The 18861-nt window shown below is 46.6% G+C and overlaps 1 protein-coding gene across 1 annotated transcript in view; it reads left to right on the top strand.

Moving 5' to 3' along the window:
- EPHX2 (epoxide hydrolase 2) overlaps positions 1-18861 on the top strand; it is a 117643-nt gene that overhangs the window by 29549 nt on the left and 69233 nt on the right. Inside the window, exons 6-9 of the mRNA XM_088463891.1 lie at positions 610-644; positions 2849-2875; positions 16915-17000; positions 17648-17759. Of these exons, the coding sequence (XP_088320017.1) occupies positions 610-644; positions 2849-2875; positions 16915-17000; positions 17648-17759 (260 nt within the window). The remainder of the gene's footprint in view (positions 1-609; positions 645-2848; positions 2876-16914; positions 17001-17647; positions 17760-18861) is intronic.

An 18861-nucleotide genomic window follows, 5' to 3' on the forward strand; every position in this document is an offset into this window, starting at 1 on the left:
AAATAAACGAGCATATGTTTTGCTCGCTCGTTCAGACTTAGAGGTGTGAACAGACTGCAATTTGCGAATGGATCATTTGAATAGCCACCCCTTGTTTTTGAACGAACGACCGCAAATAGCGAACGGCTCTGAATGAGGGCCTTAGTCTTATGTCCAATCCAGATCTCACCTTAGACTGTCAGCTCCTATAACCACACTTTGTACACCAGGGCAGACGGTCGCTCCTCACCATTCTGCTCTCCCGCAAACCCAATCACTTTAGCGGAAGCCGCGGCACATGTGGACAAATCCTGGCTTTGGCTGTTTTTTTTGCTTCTTGTTACTGAGGCTTCCGGTCATCAGCCCCTTAAGGCCAAATGTAATCGCCCGCAACTTGTGGGAGACGGCGCGATTCCAGAAACTAGATTTAAAGCGACAACTAATTTAAAGGCAAAAGCAAAGGAATATTTACATTGGGTCTTAATATCGGTGTACTTGTTATGCAATTGAAGGTATAGATGCACCCGATAGTTACTGCTTGATGGCTTCGTTCCGTAATGCCTGTGACTGTTCCCTGGTCCACATACCCCACAGTCCTAAACTAAAAACGTCTTTACTTTTCTATTCTAGAGATAGAAGAATATTCTCAGCAAGAACTTTGCAAGGTATATCATGTAGTATGTGTGAGCTGTTCTCCTTTACACCAACAATCCCACTTTAAAGAGATTTTGATTCTTTAAATACCATGTACAGTTTCTTTAACTATCTGTCATTTTTTCTTATCTGTCCTCCTTCAAAAAATATTATCTTGTGTCAAAATCTCTCTGGAGGGCAGATAGAAATGGCTGCCAGTCACAGGCACACAGACACAGTTTATCATGTGAGAAACACAGGGGGAAATTGCAGTGACATTCTATCCAAAGCCTCTCTGTACACCATGTGCCATGTGACTGTGGTTGCTATGGTAGTTTCATGACACTGCGGGAACTCTGCAGAGTTTGAAATCAGTAATAACAGCCCCATTTCTTCATGGGATGTCTGCTTTGTAATCCATATTGTCAAAGGTAAAACTCCCACCATATATGAAAGGTGACACCACTTAATAACAAGGGGGTATAGCTATACACTGACCCTTTTCCCTTTTATGACAAAGTTACACAAACAAGAGAGTCCATGCACGCCGTCACTCTCCCGACGCACGCCGTCACTCTCCCGACGCACGCCGTCACTCTCCCGACGCACGCCGTCACTATCCCGAAGCACGCCGTCACTCTCCCGACGCACGCCGTCACTCTCCCGACGCACGCCGTCACTCTCCCGACGCACGCCGTCACTCTCCCGACGCACCCCGTCACTCTCCCGACGCACCCCGTCACTCTCCCGACGCACGCCGTCACTCTCCCGACGCACGCCGTCACTCTCCCGACGCACTAATGCAGCTTGCTCCATTGCTGCTGTTATCCATTATGTGTTCAGGAATTAAGCCAGTGCCATACCTTTCCCATGAAATGGCCTAATGCTGTAATTACATACGCTAAAAACTGCTTAAAGTAGCTCAACATCTGTGACTGGAAGCTAAGATCCATCACGGACGATGACTGCCACAGGAACCAGCTGTCCTGAAGCCCCTTCATCAGGTGAGGGGTACCCTGAAATGGGGTGACCCTGGATGATGTTTACTATCCAAGTACCTCTCAGGGAAGGCAATGGGCATCTACCAATCCCAGAAGTAACACCCGTTAGTGCATCCTTGGGTGCCCCAAAACTGCCTGAACCCTCACTTAAAAAAAAAAAAAAAAACCACATGAAGTTCTCTCTATAGCTGGGTAGGACAGGAAAAGACCAGGGAGGGACCGTGGAGGTGGTTCATACACCGGGGAGGATTTTCTCTGTATCTCTCTCTCTCTCGCTGGAGTTCATCTCAATAACACTTTTCCACTTTAGGCAACTGCGGTGTATTGACATTCTGTGGCACAGCACAAAGCTGTCCAGGCTGTGTTTTAAACTATTTGAGCTGTTCCCCCCCCCCCCCACACCACTTGTTCCTTCCTCTATGACCAGTCGGAAAACAGCCCATGCAGTGCCCGGTCACTGTACCCAGTATAGGTATACCCGATTGTTGGAGAGATTTAAAAAAACCTACTAAATTGGACAAGTGGGAGATATTGCTCTTCGCAGTCAATCAGCTTCTACGTATTCTTTATCTAGTACATTCTATAAAGTGATAGCTAGCATGTGATTGGCTGCTGTAGACCACTTATCTACCTGTCCTCTGTAGAGGGTTTGATACATATCCACCTGTGTATTTAGGAGGCCGTGTGTAAAGAGTAGATTTCCCTGCTTAGCAATCCTATGGAAGGCTCCTACCTTCAAAAGTGATTGACAATCCCCCCCCCCCCCCACCCAATCCCCTTCAAGTATTTATCACCACTGTCCAGGGGTGGGGGTCTGGCTGAAGAAGGACCCCTCAGGGTGTAGACTGAGGTCATCACATAATAACTTACTTCCACGCCCTGGGGCACCCTCTTGCGTAACACAAAGCTTCATAGTTGCTGCAGATCCCCTAAATATAGCGATGGAGCAGGAGGTCTCCATTCCCGTTCGCGAGAGAGTCCCTTTAAGATTTTAATATTGGTGGGTTTTTCAGAAAATACCCCAAAACTTTATCCGTCACTGTTTAGAATCAGACACGAAGTGTGTTTGGGAATGTCGCTGTGATTACATTTTCATTTTTGTAAGCCCCCTCCCCCCAGACATTTTCTATATGTGTAAAGAGAGAATCCAGCTGTACTTCCCCCCCCCCCCCCCCACCTGTATATGTTATTCTTTTTTGTCTTTTTTTACGATATTGTTATTTTCTTTCTTCTAGGAGTTGGTGGTTTTCCTGGATAAGCTGGTGAGTGGTGTAAGATGTAATTGTACATTGTATTGCTGTCTGTATCAGGGCTCGTTTTGCTGCTAGAGTAGAAGACTCACAATGTGTATAAATCACGTCGCTGTCTGTACATCTCACTGGTGCTCTGTCCCTCAGATTTCATCGCTCTGTATTTTATTACCAGATAGATGAGAGGCGGGGGGGGGGGGGCACGGCTCAGACCCAGTGCGTGCCCCCCGCTGGGAATAAACGTTGTGTGATTTTCATTTATCTAACGCTGTAACAGGGTGACTTCCTGGCACCGATGTCCGCTCTATCTCTGCAGTTGTGCCAACAAGATTGAAATGGCCTAGCAGAGGATGGCATTTCCCAGCCTATAATTATTACTGCAGGCCAGAGATCGTTCATTGAAGAGAGGCTGAGAGGGAGCAATATAATCTCCTTTAAGTCTTATCTATGCAACAGGGGATTGATGCACTTAAAGTAATTTGTGTTTCCTATATGTATGAAAAATATTTAATCATTGCTCTGGAAATATGATGCATCGGAGTGACAGACACAGGAGTAATCTGCAGTAGGACAGGGCCGGCTAAGGCTTGACGGGATTAAGGGGTACATGCTCTTCTTGATGGGAACTGTGAATTATTCATGTGGCCAGCACAGAATAGCGTTACCTCGCTTTCTCCGGGATTTCTCAGCACGTTCAAGGTCAGTGACAGTGCGCTGCACAGACGTCGTCCCTTCGGAGTCACGCTACGGCAGATGTTGTCCTCCTGCATACAAATAGGGGGCTGATGAGAGTTTGGCCTGGCATTGGGCAATGTAAGTGTATATGATTAGGAAACTGTAGTGCTATATGGTGCCAGGGACGAGTAATATTTAAGTTATGAGGTATTTTCATCAACTTGACTGATGCACAGTCTCTTTCAGTCTGTGTAAGTGAATTATTGTCTGACGGCCACTGATGTCACGGAACGGGCGCACGGGTCTGGGATGTTGCTACAGCGCACGTCAGCGCCTAGGCAGAATCCAGCTGGTGGCTGGGAGTTGGAGGTTATGGAAGCTGGTTGGTAAATACTTTGAAATAGGGCCCTTTTCTGTTTGATGGCTTAAGCTGGCCATACACTGGGCGATATGCACTGTGAGACGCGAAGGGGGATCTGACGTCCGACATATCGGGCGGTCCCCACACACGGTGCGATCAGGTGGCCGACCGTTCAATATGCTGGCTCCCCCCTCCCCCACCCGCATAGCGATGCATGGGATCGCACATCGCATCCCCAGATTGACTGAACCTGCAGTAAGATCTGGGGGGTGCGATGTACGACCCCACTGGTGCGCGCTCTGGGCCTGATTCAGACCCGGTCGCAAGTGCTGAGCTCTCGCACCTGGGTCGATGTTTGCCCACTGGGCATGCACACGACGGAGCAGGCTCCGTTGTGCGCTTGCGCAAGACCCGGCTAGCGACGGGCGCTCCATCGCTCCGGGTCTCGCACCAAAGGGGCGAGCTGTCGATGGTGATGACAGCTCACCCCGTTTGGTCGGCGTGGCCGGGGGGTGACTTCACAAACAAAGGCGTTCCCAAGCGAACTCCTACAGTTTGTGGGTGGCCCCACTGACATCACCAGTGATGTCAGTGGGAGAGCTTCCGGCTCTATTACAGCCAGAAGCTCTCTGGGGCTTGCGGCCATGACACCCAACCACAAGGCTCTCGTCGCAAGCCTGATGGTCGCGATGGTCTTGACCATCGCGACCATCATCCTGGCCGCTCGCTATAGCTGTGGGTGGCACAAAAAAAAACAAAAAACGCCCAGATACAGAGCGAGCGCTCTTTCAGTGCGTCCGTCTCTGAATCAGGGCCTCTGTCCAATATTATGCCCCTACACTGTATGATAGAGCAGCCAAATCGTACCAATCCGTCTGATTGGCTGCTTTATCGCACCGTGTATGAGCACCTTTAGAGATGACTGCGTGGATTGGCTCTGGAGCTAGTTAGTTATTGTCTTGGGCTCCGTATAAAGTGGTGATCGTGATCCCTAATTAGTGGCGGCTCATGGTGAGGGTGGAGGCTGCCCTAGTCTGGGTCAGTGAAAGTGTCCTAAATTAGTCATCGTGCCCCAAAAAGCTGATGCATCTCTCTCAAACACCTCTGCATTATATTTTGCTATGGAAAGAGATTTGGGTGGTAAAGGCAAAGTATCAAAAAGAGAAACGTTAAAGGAACGAAAGCGGATAAAATAAACCTAGAACCAATTACAGATGTGTCCTTGCTCATCTAGCCTCAATACGCCACGCAGCGCGATATGGCTGGTGCGAGGGAGCCGTCAGCTCCCGTGCAGCTCTGCTAGCGTTGGGTGTCTCTTTGTGCTGAAAATGCGTCTTAAGTCGCAACGACTACGACGCACCAGCAGACTGCGCTGATTAATTTGATATGTGACACTTGTATATCTGTGTGTGACTGCGAAGTCACACACAGCATGCGAAGTGCTACAATGCAACGGCCGCAGCTTATTTCCACTCCAAGTTCCATATACAGACTCAGGAGCACACAGATATACAGGTGTCACATATCACATTACTCAGCGCAGTCTCCCATATACATACTCAGGAGCACACAGATATACAGGTGTCACATATCACATTACTCAGCGCAGTCTCCTATATACAGACTCAGGAGCACACAGGTATACAGGTGTCACATATCACATTACTCAGCGCAGTCTCCCATATACAGACTCAGGAGCACACAGGTATACAGGTGTCACATATCACATTACTCAGCACAGTCTCCCATATACAGACTCAGGAGCACACAGATATACAGGTGTCACATATCACATTACTCACCGCAGTCTCCCATATACAGACTCAGGAGCACACAGATATACAGGTGTCACATATCACATTACTCAGCGCAGTCTCCCATATACAGACTCAGGAGCACACAGATATACAGGTGTCACAGATCTCATTACTCAGCACAGTCTCCCATATACAGACTCAGGAGCACACAGATATACAGGTGTCACATATCACATTACTCAGCGCAGTCTCCCATATACAGACTCAGGAGCACACAGATATACAGGTGTCACAGATCTCATTACTCAGCGCAGTCTCCCATATACAGACTCAGGAGCACACAGATATACAGGTGTCACCTATCACATTACTCAGCGCAGTCTCCTATATACAGACAGGAGCACACAGATATACAGGTGTCACATATCACATTACTCAGCACAGTCTCCCATATACAGACTCAGGAGCACACAGATATACAGGTGTCACATATCACATTACTCAGCGCCGTCTCCCATATACAGACTCAGGAGCACACAGATATACAGGTGTCACATATCACATTACTCAGCACAGTCTCCTATATACAGACTCAGGTGCACACAGATATACAGGGGTCACATATCACATTACTCAGCGCAGTCTCCTATATACAGACTCAGGAGCATACAGATATACAAGTGTCACATATCACATTACTCAGCACAGTCTCCCATATACAGACTCAGGAGCACACAGATATACAGGTGTCACATATCACATTACTCAGCGCAGTCTCCCATATACAGACTCAGGATCACACAGATATACAGGTGTCACATATCACATTACTCAGCGCAGTCTCCATATACAGACTCAGGAGCACACAGATATACAGGTGTCACATATCACATTACTCAGCGCAGTCTCCCATATACAGACTCAGGAGCACACAGATATACAGGTGTCACATATCACATTACTCAGCGCAGTCTCCCATATACAGACTCAGGAGCACACAGATATACAGGTGTCACATATCACATTACTCAGCGCAGTTTCCATATACAGACTCAGGAGCACACAGATATACAGGTTTCACATACCACGTTACTCAGCGCAGTCTCCTATATACAGACTCAGGAGCACACAGATATACAGGTTTCACATACCACGTTACTCAGCGCAGTCTCCTATATACAGACTCAGGAGCACACAGATATACAGCTGTCACATACAGTCAGGTGCATAAATATCGGGACATTGACAGGTTTCTAGGAATTACAACAGTTTCTATATGTGCCTCCCACTTTTTAAGGGGCCAAAAGTAATGGGACAAACTAAACAATCCTAAATCTAACTTTCACTTTTTAATACTTTGTTTGCAAATCCTTTGCAGGCAATTACAGCCTGAAGCCTGGAACGCATAGACATCACCAGACGCTGGGTTTCATCCCTGGTGATGCTCTGCCAGGCCTCTACTGCAAATGTCTTCAGTTCCTGCTTGTTCTTGGGGCATTTTCCCTTCAGTTTTGTCTTCATCAAGTGAAATGCATGCTCAATCAGATTCAGGTCAGGGGATTGACTTGGCCATTGCATAACATTCCACTTTTTAGCCTTAATAAACTCTTTGGTTGCTTTTGCAGTATGCTTCGGGTCATTGTCCATCTGCAATGTGAAGCACCGTCCAGTGAATTCTGAAGCATTTGACTGAATATGAGCATATAATATTGCCCGAAACACTTCAGAATTCATTCTGCTGCTTTTGTCAGCAGTCACATCATCAATAAATACAAGGGAACCAGTTCCATTGGCAGCAATACATGCCCACGCTATGACACTACCACCACCATGCTTCACTGATGAGGTGGTATGTTTTGGATCAGGAGCAGTTCCTTTCCTTCTCCATACTCTTCTCTTCCCATCACTCTGGTACAAGTTGATCTTTGTCTCATCTGTCCATAGGATGTTGTTCCAGAACTGTAATGGCTTTTTTATATGTTGTTTGGCAAACTCTAATCTGGTCTTCCTGTTTTTGTGGCTCACCAATGGTTTACATCTTGTGGTGAACCCTCTATATTCACTCTTGTGATGTCTTCTCTTGATTGTTGACTTTGACACATATACACCTACCTCCTGGAGAGTGTTCTTGATTTGGCCAACTGTTGTGAAGGGGTTTTTCTTCACCAGGGAAATAATTCTTCTGTCATCCACCACAGTTGTTTTCCGTGGTCTTTCGGGTCTTTTGGTGTTGCTGAGCTCTCCGGTGCGTTCTTTCTTTTTAAGAATGTTCCAAACAGTTGATTTGGCCACACCTAATGTTTTTGCTTTCTCTCTGATGGGTTTGTTTTGATCTTTCAGCCTAATGATGGCTTGCTTCACTGATAGTGACAGCTCTTTGGATCTCGTATTGAGAGTCGACAGCAACGGATTCCAAATGCAAATGTCACACCTAGAATCAACTCCAGACCTTTTACCTGCTTAATTGATAATGAAATAATGAGGGAATAGCCCACACCTGTCCATGAAATAGCTTTTGAGTTGATAGTCCCATTACTTTTGGCCCCTTAAAAAGTAGGAGGCACATATAGAAACCGTTGTAATTCCTACAGCGTTCTCCTGATTTGGATGTAATTACCCTCAAATTAAATCTGAACATCTGCAGGTAAAGCACATCTTGTTTGTTTAATTTCAAAGCCATTGTGGTGGTGAATAGAGGCCAAAATATGAGAATTCTGTCAATGTCCCAATATTCATGCACCTGACTGTATCTCATTAATCAGCACAGTCTCTTGGTGCGTCCTACTCACATCGCACAGCAACCAGAGTTTCACAGGACCTGGCGGCTCACTCACCCCAGGCAAGTTGCGCTGCGTGGCGTATTGAGGCGAGATGTGTAAGGACACGTCTGTATACTGTAGCCATTCATTCTAGAGGTGATACGGACACTCTTATAGTGGAGCTGTCTAATATCTCTCAGTGATCTATTATGATTACCCTTCTTGTCTCCTCTACCTGTGCCGTGTATCCTGCTGACTGTCTGCGGTGACACTCAGCGGCGTCACCTTCCCTGATTTGGGGACAGGATGAGGCGACGTATATTATTACACAGTAGGAGAGCGTCAGCTAGAAGAGTTATATCAGGAAACATTCTCTCCTGCGCATGGAGGAGGCTGTGCCCTGAGGCGGTAATCAGTCAGCCAGTGACGATTCCCTCGTTTCATGATACTCGCAGACCTCAAACCCTAATACCAGTGATAATGTAGCAGCATAAAAAGGGAAAGTGTTTGATCAAAATGATTCATAACGAGCGTTTTGTGTGTAAATGATGCATCGCACGTCAGGGCTCGCCGGCAGTCCACATATCACGCTGTTCATAGTTAATCATCTGCTTGCATATAGTCACATATGTAATGTACGTGTGAATATACTGTATTAACACTGCTTGTACCACCTGCTGATTCTGGGCTATCTGAGAGATTGAACATGATTAACTATATCCCCTTCCCCGTGTGTCTGTGGGTTTGCACATATTGGGCTTTTTATACAAATAAGAGTCACTCTGCACAATTTTGAATACCTTGACATATCCATGTTACGTTACTTCATGAGGGGGGATTTAAAATGTGCGGACAGGTTATGGGTTGGGAGAGGGACACCCAGGGTTAATAATTAGTGAAGTAGAAATTATTTGGTCATTTGACTTTTTTTGTGTATTGCCCAGAGGCGGATCTACTGTGAAACTAATGCAGTTGAGGATTCAGGGACCCTAACCCCGGAGGGGCCCTGAAGCAATTTTTTTAAATGAGTGAATTTTTCAACAAAATCAAATGAGTTTTTTTAAGTGTGTGTTATTAAAATAAGGTTATTTTACTGATAGAATCATAAGCCAATGGGTTGAAGTACTTAATATTGACCTTAGAAAATGCTCTACAGTGGTGCATCTAGGGGGGGTTTCTGAGTACCCAGAAACTCCCCCCCTCATCAGCGCAGAATAGAGAGCTGCTGTCAGTGTCACTGCTGAGTGCAGTACTGCCAGGTGCCTCTAGATGCTCCCATTTCCATTTGTGCTGTCCCATCTGCCAGAAGTCAGCCCTGCAGTGCTGACCACAAACTGAAAGCTGAGCTGACTGAGGGATGACATGAAGCTCATAGGTGGGAGCACACAGCGTGGGGGAGAGACCTGACTATGGGGGATTCCAGAGATCCCGCTCAGGTGGATCAATAGCTGGGATCCTACAGAGGAAGTGAGTAAGTTTTTTGGTTTTGTATTTGATCTATCTACAGTCTCTCTCTATCTCTCTCAGTGGGAGGTTTCTACATCTATCTATCTACAATCTCCCACTCTCTGGGGGTTTCTACATCTATCTATCTACAGTCTCTCACTCTCTGGGGGTTTCTACATCTATCTATCTACAGTCTCTCACTCTCTGGGGGTTTCTACATCTATCTATCTACAGTCTCTCACTCTCTGGGGGTTTCTACATCTATCTATCTACAGTCTCTCACTCTCTGGGGGTTTCTACATCTATCTATCTACAGTCTCTCACTCTCTGGGGGTTTCTACATCTATCTATCTACAGTCTCTCACTCTCTGGTGGGTCTCTCTCTCTCTCTCTCTCTATCTATCTATCTATCTATCTATCTATCTATCTATCTATCTATCTATGTAACTATTGTAACACGGGGTGTAGAAATGAAGACTCCAGACAGGCAGGTACTTGGTGAAGCAGTGTCTTTTTAATTGCAGCAAACACTGCACCTTAGAATACGTGAGGTTAGGCCTGGACACACACAGGCACATAACAGAAAATAAGCAAACATAAAAGTAAATGTCCCAGCACTCCTAGTGATTAACAGTAAGCAATCACAGACCTGGAAAACGCGCAATTCTATATTTCCGGCTTGAGCTGTGCAGCCCAGAAAACCCGGAATTCCAAACTTCTATTGTAAGTGCAGAATGTGCCGATGTTGTTTTCCTCTCCCTTGGAGGGAGCTGATTCCACCAGAATGTCAATTCAGGTGAGAGACCACCCCTCTCACGACACATCCCCCCCCCCCTTTTCACTTTTCCAAGCTTGGGGAAGAGCACATATTCTTTTGCGTCGGCCGACACCATTCAGCCTTCCGAACCACCTTTCCAGACTTATCCTCTTCATACCCCCTGAGCATGGTGCGTTCTGGCAGAGGAGCAACCATCCTTCTTTTCTTGCGGACACCAGGTTCTGCTCTTTTCTGCTGCCCCGCAGACAAAGTTTTCCTCAAAAAGCCAGTGCGACATCCAAATGGTCTAGTGAGAAGTTCAGGGACCGGACTTTCTTCTTGCCGTATAGCTTGTTGCCGTGCTTGAGGGATGCGATACAGTCGCCGCTTTACGCCCACTCCTCCAGGTGTTCCATTAAGGCATTGCGCCCTAGCAGGCAAGAAAACACATCCTGATTATTGAGAACTGAGGATTCCGCTCCTTTTCACTGTTTTGTTGTCAAGGTGTCCACCAGCGGAACTTCTGTAGGACTAGGTGAACTAGAGTGGCCCCTAGGAACCTGAGGGGTGGTGGTTCCCCATGGCAATCATCTGTAATGGGCATGATATCTCTGCCAATATTTTTGTCTGGCTGTACCTGGGCAAAGTGTTGTGGACTACCTTCCTCAGACATTAATTACACAGAGGTTCCCTCTCCATGACTGGGCCTGCTTTTCCACTCTTCTCCCTTTTCAGAGGTAGGGTCTTGGAGACTTTACAATTGCGTTGTCTCTGTGGTTCCTTTATGAGCTCAACAAATCCTGGGAAATTGTGTCCCAATATCATAGGATAGGGGAGCTTAGGAGCAACTGTGGCGACCACCCCATTAGCCTGCCCATTTATAATGAGGCTCACTCGCACTCGGGAAAATTTTTGTGTGGACCCATGAATGCAGAGTACTTCAACTAACTCTGGCACCTTTTCCATTGGCCCGAGCAGGACAGCCTCTGAGATCAGGAATAGCTCACTTCCCGAGTCTATAATAGCTGGGAGTTCTCGGCCATTCAGTAAAACAATTTCCCACATTAACGGGGGTCTGGAATCCAGGGGTACCATTGTGCAAAAACTGGGGTACGTAGCGCCCATACTAGCAACCCCACACGCCATAGGCTCTGTATTTCTGGGAATATCATGTCATATGTGCAGTCTGTACCTATTACAGTAATGGGGGAAGCGCATGCTCTAGGCATGGTACAGTATATCATGTCACATGTGCAGTCTGTACCTATTACAGTAATGGGGGAAGCGCATGCTCTAGGCATGGTACAGTATATCATGTCACATGTGCAGTCTGTACCTATTACAGTAATGGGGGAAGCGCATGCTCTAGGCATGGTACAGTATATCATGTCACATGTGCAGTCTGTACCTATTACAGTAATGGGGGAAGCGCATGCTCTAGGCATGGTACAGTATATCATGTCACATGTGCAGTCTGTGCCTATTACAGTAATGGGGGAAGCGCATGCTCTAGGCATGGTACAGTATATCATGTCACATGTGCAGTCTGTACCTATTACAGTAATGGGGGAAGCGCATGCTCTAGGCATGGTACAGTATATCATGTCACATGTGCAGTCTGTACCTACTACAGTAATGGGGGAAGCGCATGCTCTAGGCATGGTACAGTATATCATGTCACATGTGCAGTCTGTACCTACTACAATAATGGGGGAAGCACATGCTCTAGGCATGGTACAGTATATCATGTCACATGTGCAGTCTGTACCTATTACAGTAATGGGGGAAGCGCATGCTCTAGGCATGGAACAGTAAATCATGTCACATGTGCAGTCTGTACCTATTACAGTAATGGGGGAAGCGCATGCTCTAGGCATGGTACAGTATATCATGTCACATGTGCAGTCTGTACCTATTACAGTAATGGTTAAAGCGCATGCTCTAGGCATGGTACAGTGTATCATGTCACATGTGCAGTCTGTGCCTATTACAGTAATGGGGGAAGCATATACTCAAGGCATGGTACAGTATATCATGTCACATGTGCAGTCTGTGCCTATTACAGTAATGGGGGAAGCGCATGCTCTAGGCATGGTACAGTATATCATGTCACAAGTGCAGTCTGTACCTATTACAGTAATGGGGGAAGCGCATGCTCTAGGCATGGTACAGTATATCATGTCACAAGTGCAGTCTGTACCTTTTACAGTAATGGGAGAAGCGCATGCTCTAGGCATGGTACAGTATATCATGTCACATGTGCAGTCTGTACCTATTACAGTAATGGGGGAAGCGCATGCTCTAGGCATGGTACAGTATATCATGTCACATGTGCAGTCTGTACCTATTACAGTAATGGGGGAAGCGCATGCTCTATGCATGGTACAGTATATCATGTCACATGTGCAGTCTGTACCTATTACAGTAATGGGGGAAGCGCATGCTCTAGGCATGATACAGTATATCATGTCACATGTGCAGTCTGTACCTATTACAGTAATGGGGGAAGCGCATGCTCTAGGCATGGTACAGTATATCATGTCACATGTGCAGTCTGTGCCTATTACAGTAATGGGGGAAGCGCATGCTCTAGGCATGGTACAGTATATCATGTCACATGTGCAGTCTGTGCCTATTACAGTAATGGGGGAAGCGCATGCTCTAGGCATGGTACAGTATATCATGTCACATGTGCAGTCTGTACCTATTACAATAATGGGGGAAGCGCATGCTCTAGGCATGGTACAGTATATCATGTCTCATGTGCAGTCTGTACCTATTACAGTAATGGGGGAAGCGCATGCTCTAGGCATGGTACAGTATATCATGTCACATGTGCAGTCTGTACCTATTACAGTAATGGGGGAAGCGCATGCCCTAGGCATGGTACAGTATATCATGTCACATGTGCAGTCTGTACCTATTACAGTAATGGGGGAAGCGCATGCTCTAGGCATGGTACAGTATATCATGTCACATGTGCAGTCTGTACCTATTACAGTAATGGGGGAAGCGCATGCTCTAGGCATGGTACAGTATATCATGTCACATGTGCAGTCTGTACCTATTAGTAATGGGGGAAGCGCATGCTCTAGGCATGGTACAGTATATCATGTCACATGTGCAGTCTGTACCTATTACAGTAATGGGGGAAGCGCATGCTCTAGGCATGATACAGTATGTCATGTCACATGTGCAGTCTGTACCTATTACAGTAATGGGGGAAGCGCATGCTCTAGGCATGATACAGTATGTCATGTCACATGTGCAGTCTGTACCTATTACAGTAATGGGGGAAGCGCATGCTCTAGGCATGGTACAGTATATCATGTCACATGTGCAGTCTGTGCCTATTACAGTAATGGGGGAAGCGCATGCTCTAGGCATGGTACAGTATATCATGTCACATGTGCAGTCTGTGCCTATTACAGTAATGGGGGAAGCGCATGCTCTAGGCATGGTACAGTATATCATGTCACATGTGCAGTCTGTACCTATTACAATAATGGGGGAAGCGCATGCTCTAGGCATGGTACAGTATATCATGTCACATGTGCAGTCTGTACCTATTACAGTAATGGGGGAAGCGCATGCTCTAGGCATGGTACAGTATATCATGTCACATGTGCAGTCTGTACCTATTACAGTAATGGGGGAAGCGCATGCCCTAGGCATGGTACAGTATATCATGTCACATGTGCAGTCTGTACCTATTACAGTAATGGGGGAAGCGCATGCTCTAGGCATGGTACAGTATATCATGTCACATGTGCAGTCTGTGCCTATTACAGTAATGGGGGAAGCGCATGCTCTAGGCATGGTACAGTATATCATGTCACATGTGCAGTCTGTACCTTTTACAATAATGGGGGAAGCGCATGCTCTAGGCATGGTACAGTATATCATGTCACATGTGCAGTCTGTACCTATTACAGTAATGGGGGAAGCGCATGCTCTAGGCATGGTACAGTATATCATGTCACATGTGCAGTCTGTACCTATTACAGTAATGGGGGAAGCGCATGCTCTAGGCATGGTACAGTTTATCATGTCACATGTGCAGTCTGTTCCTATTACAGTAATGGGGGAAGCGCATGCCCTAGGCATGGTACAGTATATCATGTAACATGTGCAGTCTGTGCCTATTACAGTAATGGGGGAAGCGCATGCTCTAGGCATGGTACAGTATATCATGTCACATGTGCAGTCTGTACCTATTAGTAATGGGGGAAGCGCATGCTCTAGGCATGGTACAGTATATCATGTCACATGTGCAGTCTGTACCTATTACAGTAATGGGGGAAGCGCATGCTCTAGGCATGGTACAGTATATCATGTCACATGTGCAGTCTGTACCTATTACAGTAATGGGGGAAGCGCATGTCCTGGGCATGGTACAGTATATCATGTCACATGTGCAGTCTGTACCTATTACAGTAATGGGGGAAGCGCATGCTCTAGGCATGGTACAGTATATCATGTCACATGTGCAGTCTGTACCTATTACAGTAATGGGGGAAGCGCATGCCCTAGGCATGGTACAGTATATCATGTCACATGTGCAGTCTGTACCTATTACAGTAATGGGGGAAGCGCATGCTCTAGGCATGGTACAGTATATCATGTCACATGTGCAGTCTGTACCTATTACAGTAATGGGGGAAGCGCATGCTCTAGGCATGGTACAGTATATCATGTTACATGTGCTGTCTGTACCTATTACAGTAATGGGGGAAGCGCATGCTCTAGGCATGGTACAGTATATCATGTCACATGTGCAGTCTGTACCTATTACAGTAATGGGGGAAGCACATGCTCTAGGCATGGTACAGTATATCATGTCACATATGCAGTCTGTACCTATTACAGTAATGGGGGAAGCGCATGCTCTAGGCATGGTACAGTATATCATGTCACATGTGCAGTCTGTACCTATTACCGTAATGTGGGATCAGGGTTGTGGGATGTATTTGCAGATGGTAGAATAAAGTTTATCCTGTTTATGCCACATTATCTGCGGACACAGCGGTCTGTCTCGCTCCGGAATTGCCATAAAGGTGCAATGGGCATTACAGCTGTGTAGAGATTTATTTGCACAGCACTTAATATGTACAATAACATGGATACAGTAGCTGGTAGACAGTAAAGGTCAGCCTGTCATCCAGTATATCAGCCTGTCATCCAGTATATCAGCCTGTCATCCAGTATATCAGCCTTTCATCCAGTATATCAGCCTGTCATCCAGTATATCGGCCTGTCATCCAGTATATCGGCCTGTCATCCAGTATATCGGCCTGTCATCCAGTATATCGGCCTTTCATCCAGTATATCGGCCTGTCATCCAGTATATCGGCCTGTCATCCAGTATATCGGCCTTTCATCCAGTATATCGGCCTGTCATCCAGTATATCGGCCTGTCATCCAGTATATCGGCCTGTCATCCAGTATATCGGCCTTTCATCCAGTATATCGGCCTGTCATCCAGTATATCGGCCTGTCATCCAGTATATCGGCCTTTCATCCAGTATATCGCCCTTTCATCCAGTATATCGGCCTGTCATCCAGTATATCGGCCTGTCATCCAGTATATCGGCCTGTCATCCAGTATATCGGCCTGTCATCCTGTATTTTGGCCTGTCATCCAGTATATCGGCCTGTCATCCAGTATATCGGCCTGTCATCCAGTATATCGGCCTTTCATCCAGTATATCGGCCTTTCATCCAGTATATCGGCCTTTCATCCAGTATATCAGCCTTTCATCCAGTATATCATCCTTTCATCCAGTATATCAGCCTTTCATCCAGTATATCAGCCTGTCATCCAGTATATCAGCCTTTCATCCAGTATATCAGCCTTTCATCCAGTATATCAGCCTTTCATCCAGTATATCAGCCTGTCATCCAGTATATCAGCCTGTCATCCAGTATATCAGCCTGTCATCCAGTATATCAGCCTGTCATCCAGTATATCAGCCTTTGATTTTCTGTAGCCTCTGGAGTGTCCTGTGGGACATTGAAGTGTATATTGCTCTGGATAATGAAGTGCACTCATTGCGGACGCCGGCGACACTGTGTAGCGGCTGGAAGTCGGGGGCGATGATTACATATTGCTGGACACATCTGCTCTGAAGCTGATTTTCCATTCTTCTCTGCGTGGGAACGATCATTCTGTGCATTAATAGAGGCTGTACATATGCCTCATATGTTGGGATTTGGGCTTTATAGAGTGACGCTTAGTAGTTTTATTTTTCTTTAACGTCCTAGTTGCTGAAATGTTGTGTATTATGTTTTCCTAGGGTGTATCCCAGGCTACTTTTATCGGACATGACTGGGGCGGTGCTCTCGTCTGGAACATGGCTCTTTTCTATCCAGAGAGAGTGCGGTAAGCTTATTTCCATGTCACGGTGTTCCTGACCAGCGACAGAACGCAGTGATGTCATCCTTTCCCTCTCCGTCCCGTCTGTGTGCGCCTGGTGTTGGAATTGGGATAGAACGCTTAGATTCTTATACAGATGTGCCCGCATACAGCTACGCTCCTGGCACGTTAAACAGCCCTTCTAGTCGTGCCACGCCGTGGCGTGACTCAGTAGCGCTGAGTGGTTTTTTTTTCGTGCAACTCTTTAAATGCATCTTATTCGCACAGCAACTGCGGCTGTATCTGCATGCAAAACGCTACGTTACAGTGTTACAGCCGCTGACGCTATGGTGTAGCATGTCACATGCAGATACACCCGCAGTCGCTCACAGAATATAGGCATGCCGCATATCATTGTAATCAGCAGAAGCTGCCTGTGCGTTCTGTTCGCAATGCTTTGCAGATAAGATATATGTTAAATGAAAAAGTCGCATGAACAGATTCTCGGCGCTACCGAGTCGTGTAATGTGATTTGTAGCCCACGGAGGATAGATGTCTATGGACAAGTCTCTATATTCCATAGCTCTTCCATATATTCCCCATTGTTAATGTCTGCTGTATATTCCATATCTATTCCGTATAATTTTACTAATATTACCTACACTGTTTTACAGGGCGGTTGCGTCACTCAATACTCCATTCTTTGCCGCCGACCCAGAAGTCCGAGCCAGCGAGAGAGTAAAATCCAACCCTCTGTTTGACTACCAGATTTACTTCCAGGAGCCAGTAAGTGTTATAAGTGTCACTGTTTATCCTGTGATGTCTTCTAACTACAGAGTATTAGTCTAGTTCTAGGTGAGCAGCCCCGCATAGATCAGGGAAAGACCATCTGTAGCTCTCCAGCTGTTGTCCGGCATAAGGTCATGCTGGGTCTTGTAGTTCTACATCTGCTGGAGAGCAACAAGTTGCCTACCTCCGATCGATAACATCAGATCAAAGTGGATGACCTTTCGCCATAATGGCTTCTTTGGACTTTGTTTGCCCTCTTCTAAAAGATAAAAATAAAAATCCAGACTGGTTGAAACTCAGAATGGCCAGGTGAAATCAATGCATGTGTTGTCACAGTTGTAGGGTGATTCCATCTGAATGACCAGATCTGTTCAATTTGGTTGGGACTTGTAGTTTCACAACGGTTGCAGAACCACAGGTTGGCTAGGCCTGGTCTAGATCAATGGTAACTAACGTCTATAGCAGTGGTCGGGGAACAGGGGTAAATTACCCCACATGTGGTAAAAATTAAATTCCTGGGGGTAATGGACGGACAGCCGGGCATGCATATGAATCATTCTATAATATATAATATAGAATGATTCATATACATGCCCAGCTGTGCTGCAGAGAGGCTCTAAGCCGGACGCCCGCTAAGATGTTATTACCAGCGGGCGCCCGGCTCCTTCCCTGCAGCGCCGCGTTAGCCGGAGGTTGGAGTTCTCTTCTGAACTCCACCTTCCGGCTTTCTCCATGCGCACTATGGGAGAGACATCATGACGTCTCTCCCATAGTTCCGAGGAGCAGCCGGGCGGACAGGACGGCGGCGGATGCAGGAGCGGGGATTAAGGTAAGTGGGGTTTTTTGTACAAGCGGCACTACAGGGGCATTATATGGGGGCACTACTACAGGGGCATTATATGGGGGCACTATATGGGGGCACTACTACAGGGTCATTATATGGGGGCACTACTACAGGGGCATTATATGGGGGCACTACTACAGGGGCATTATATGGGAGCACTACTACAGGGGCATTATATGGGGGCACTTCTACAGGGGCATTATATGGGGCCACTACTACAGGGGCATTATATGGGGGCACTACTACAGGGGCATT

This window comes from Taudactylus pleione, unplaced genomic scaffold, assembly GCF_031769625.1.
Source record: "Taudactylus pleione unplaced genomic scaffold, aTauple2 ptg001494l, whole genome shotgun sequence".
Lineage (NCBI taxonomy): Eukaryota > Metazoa > Chordata > Amphibia > Anura > Myobatrachidae > Taudactylus > Taudactylus pleione.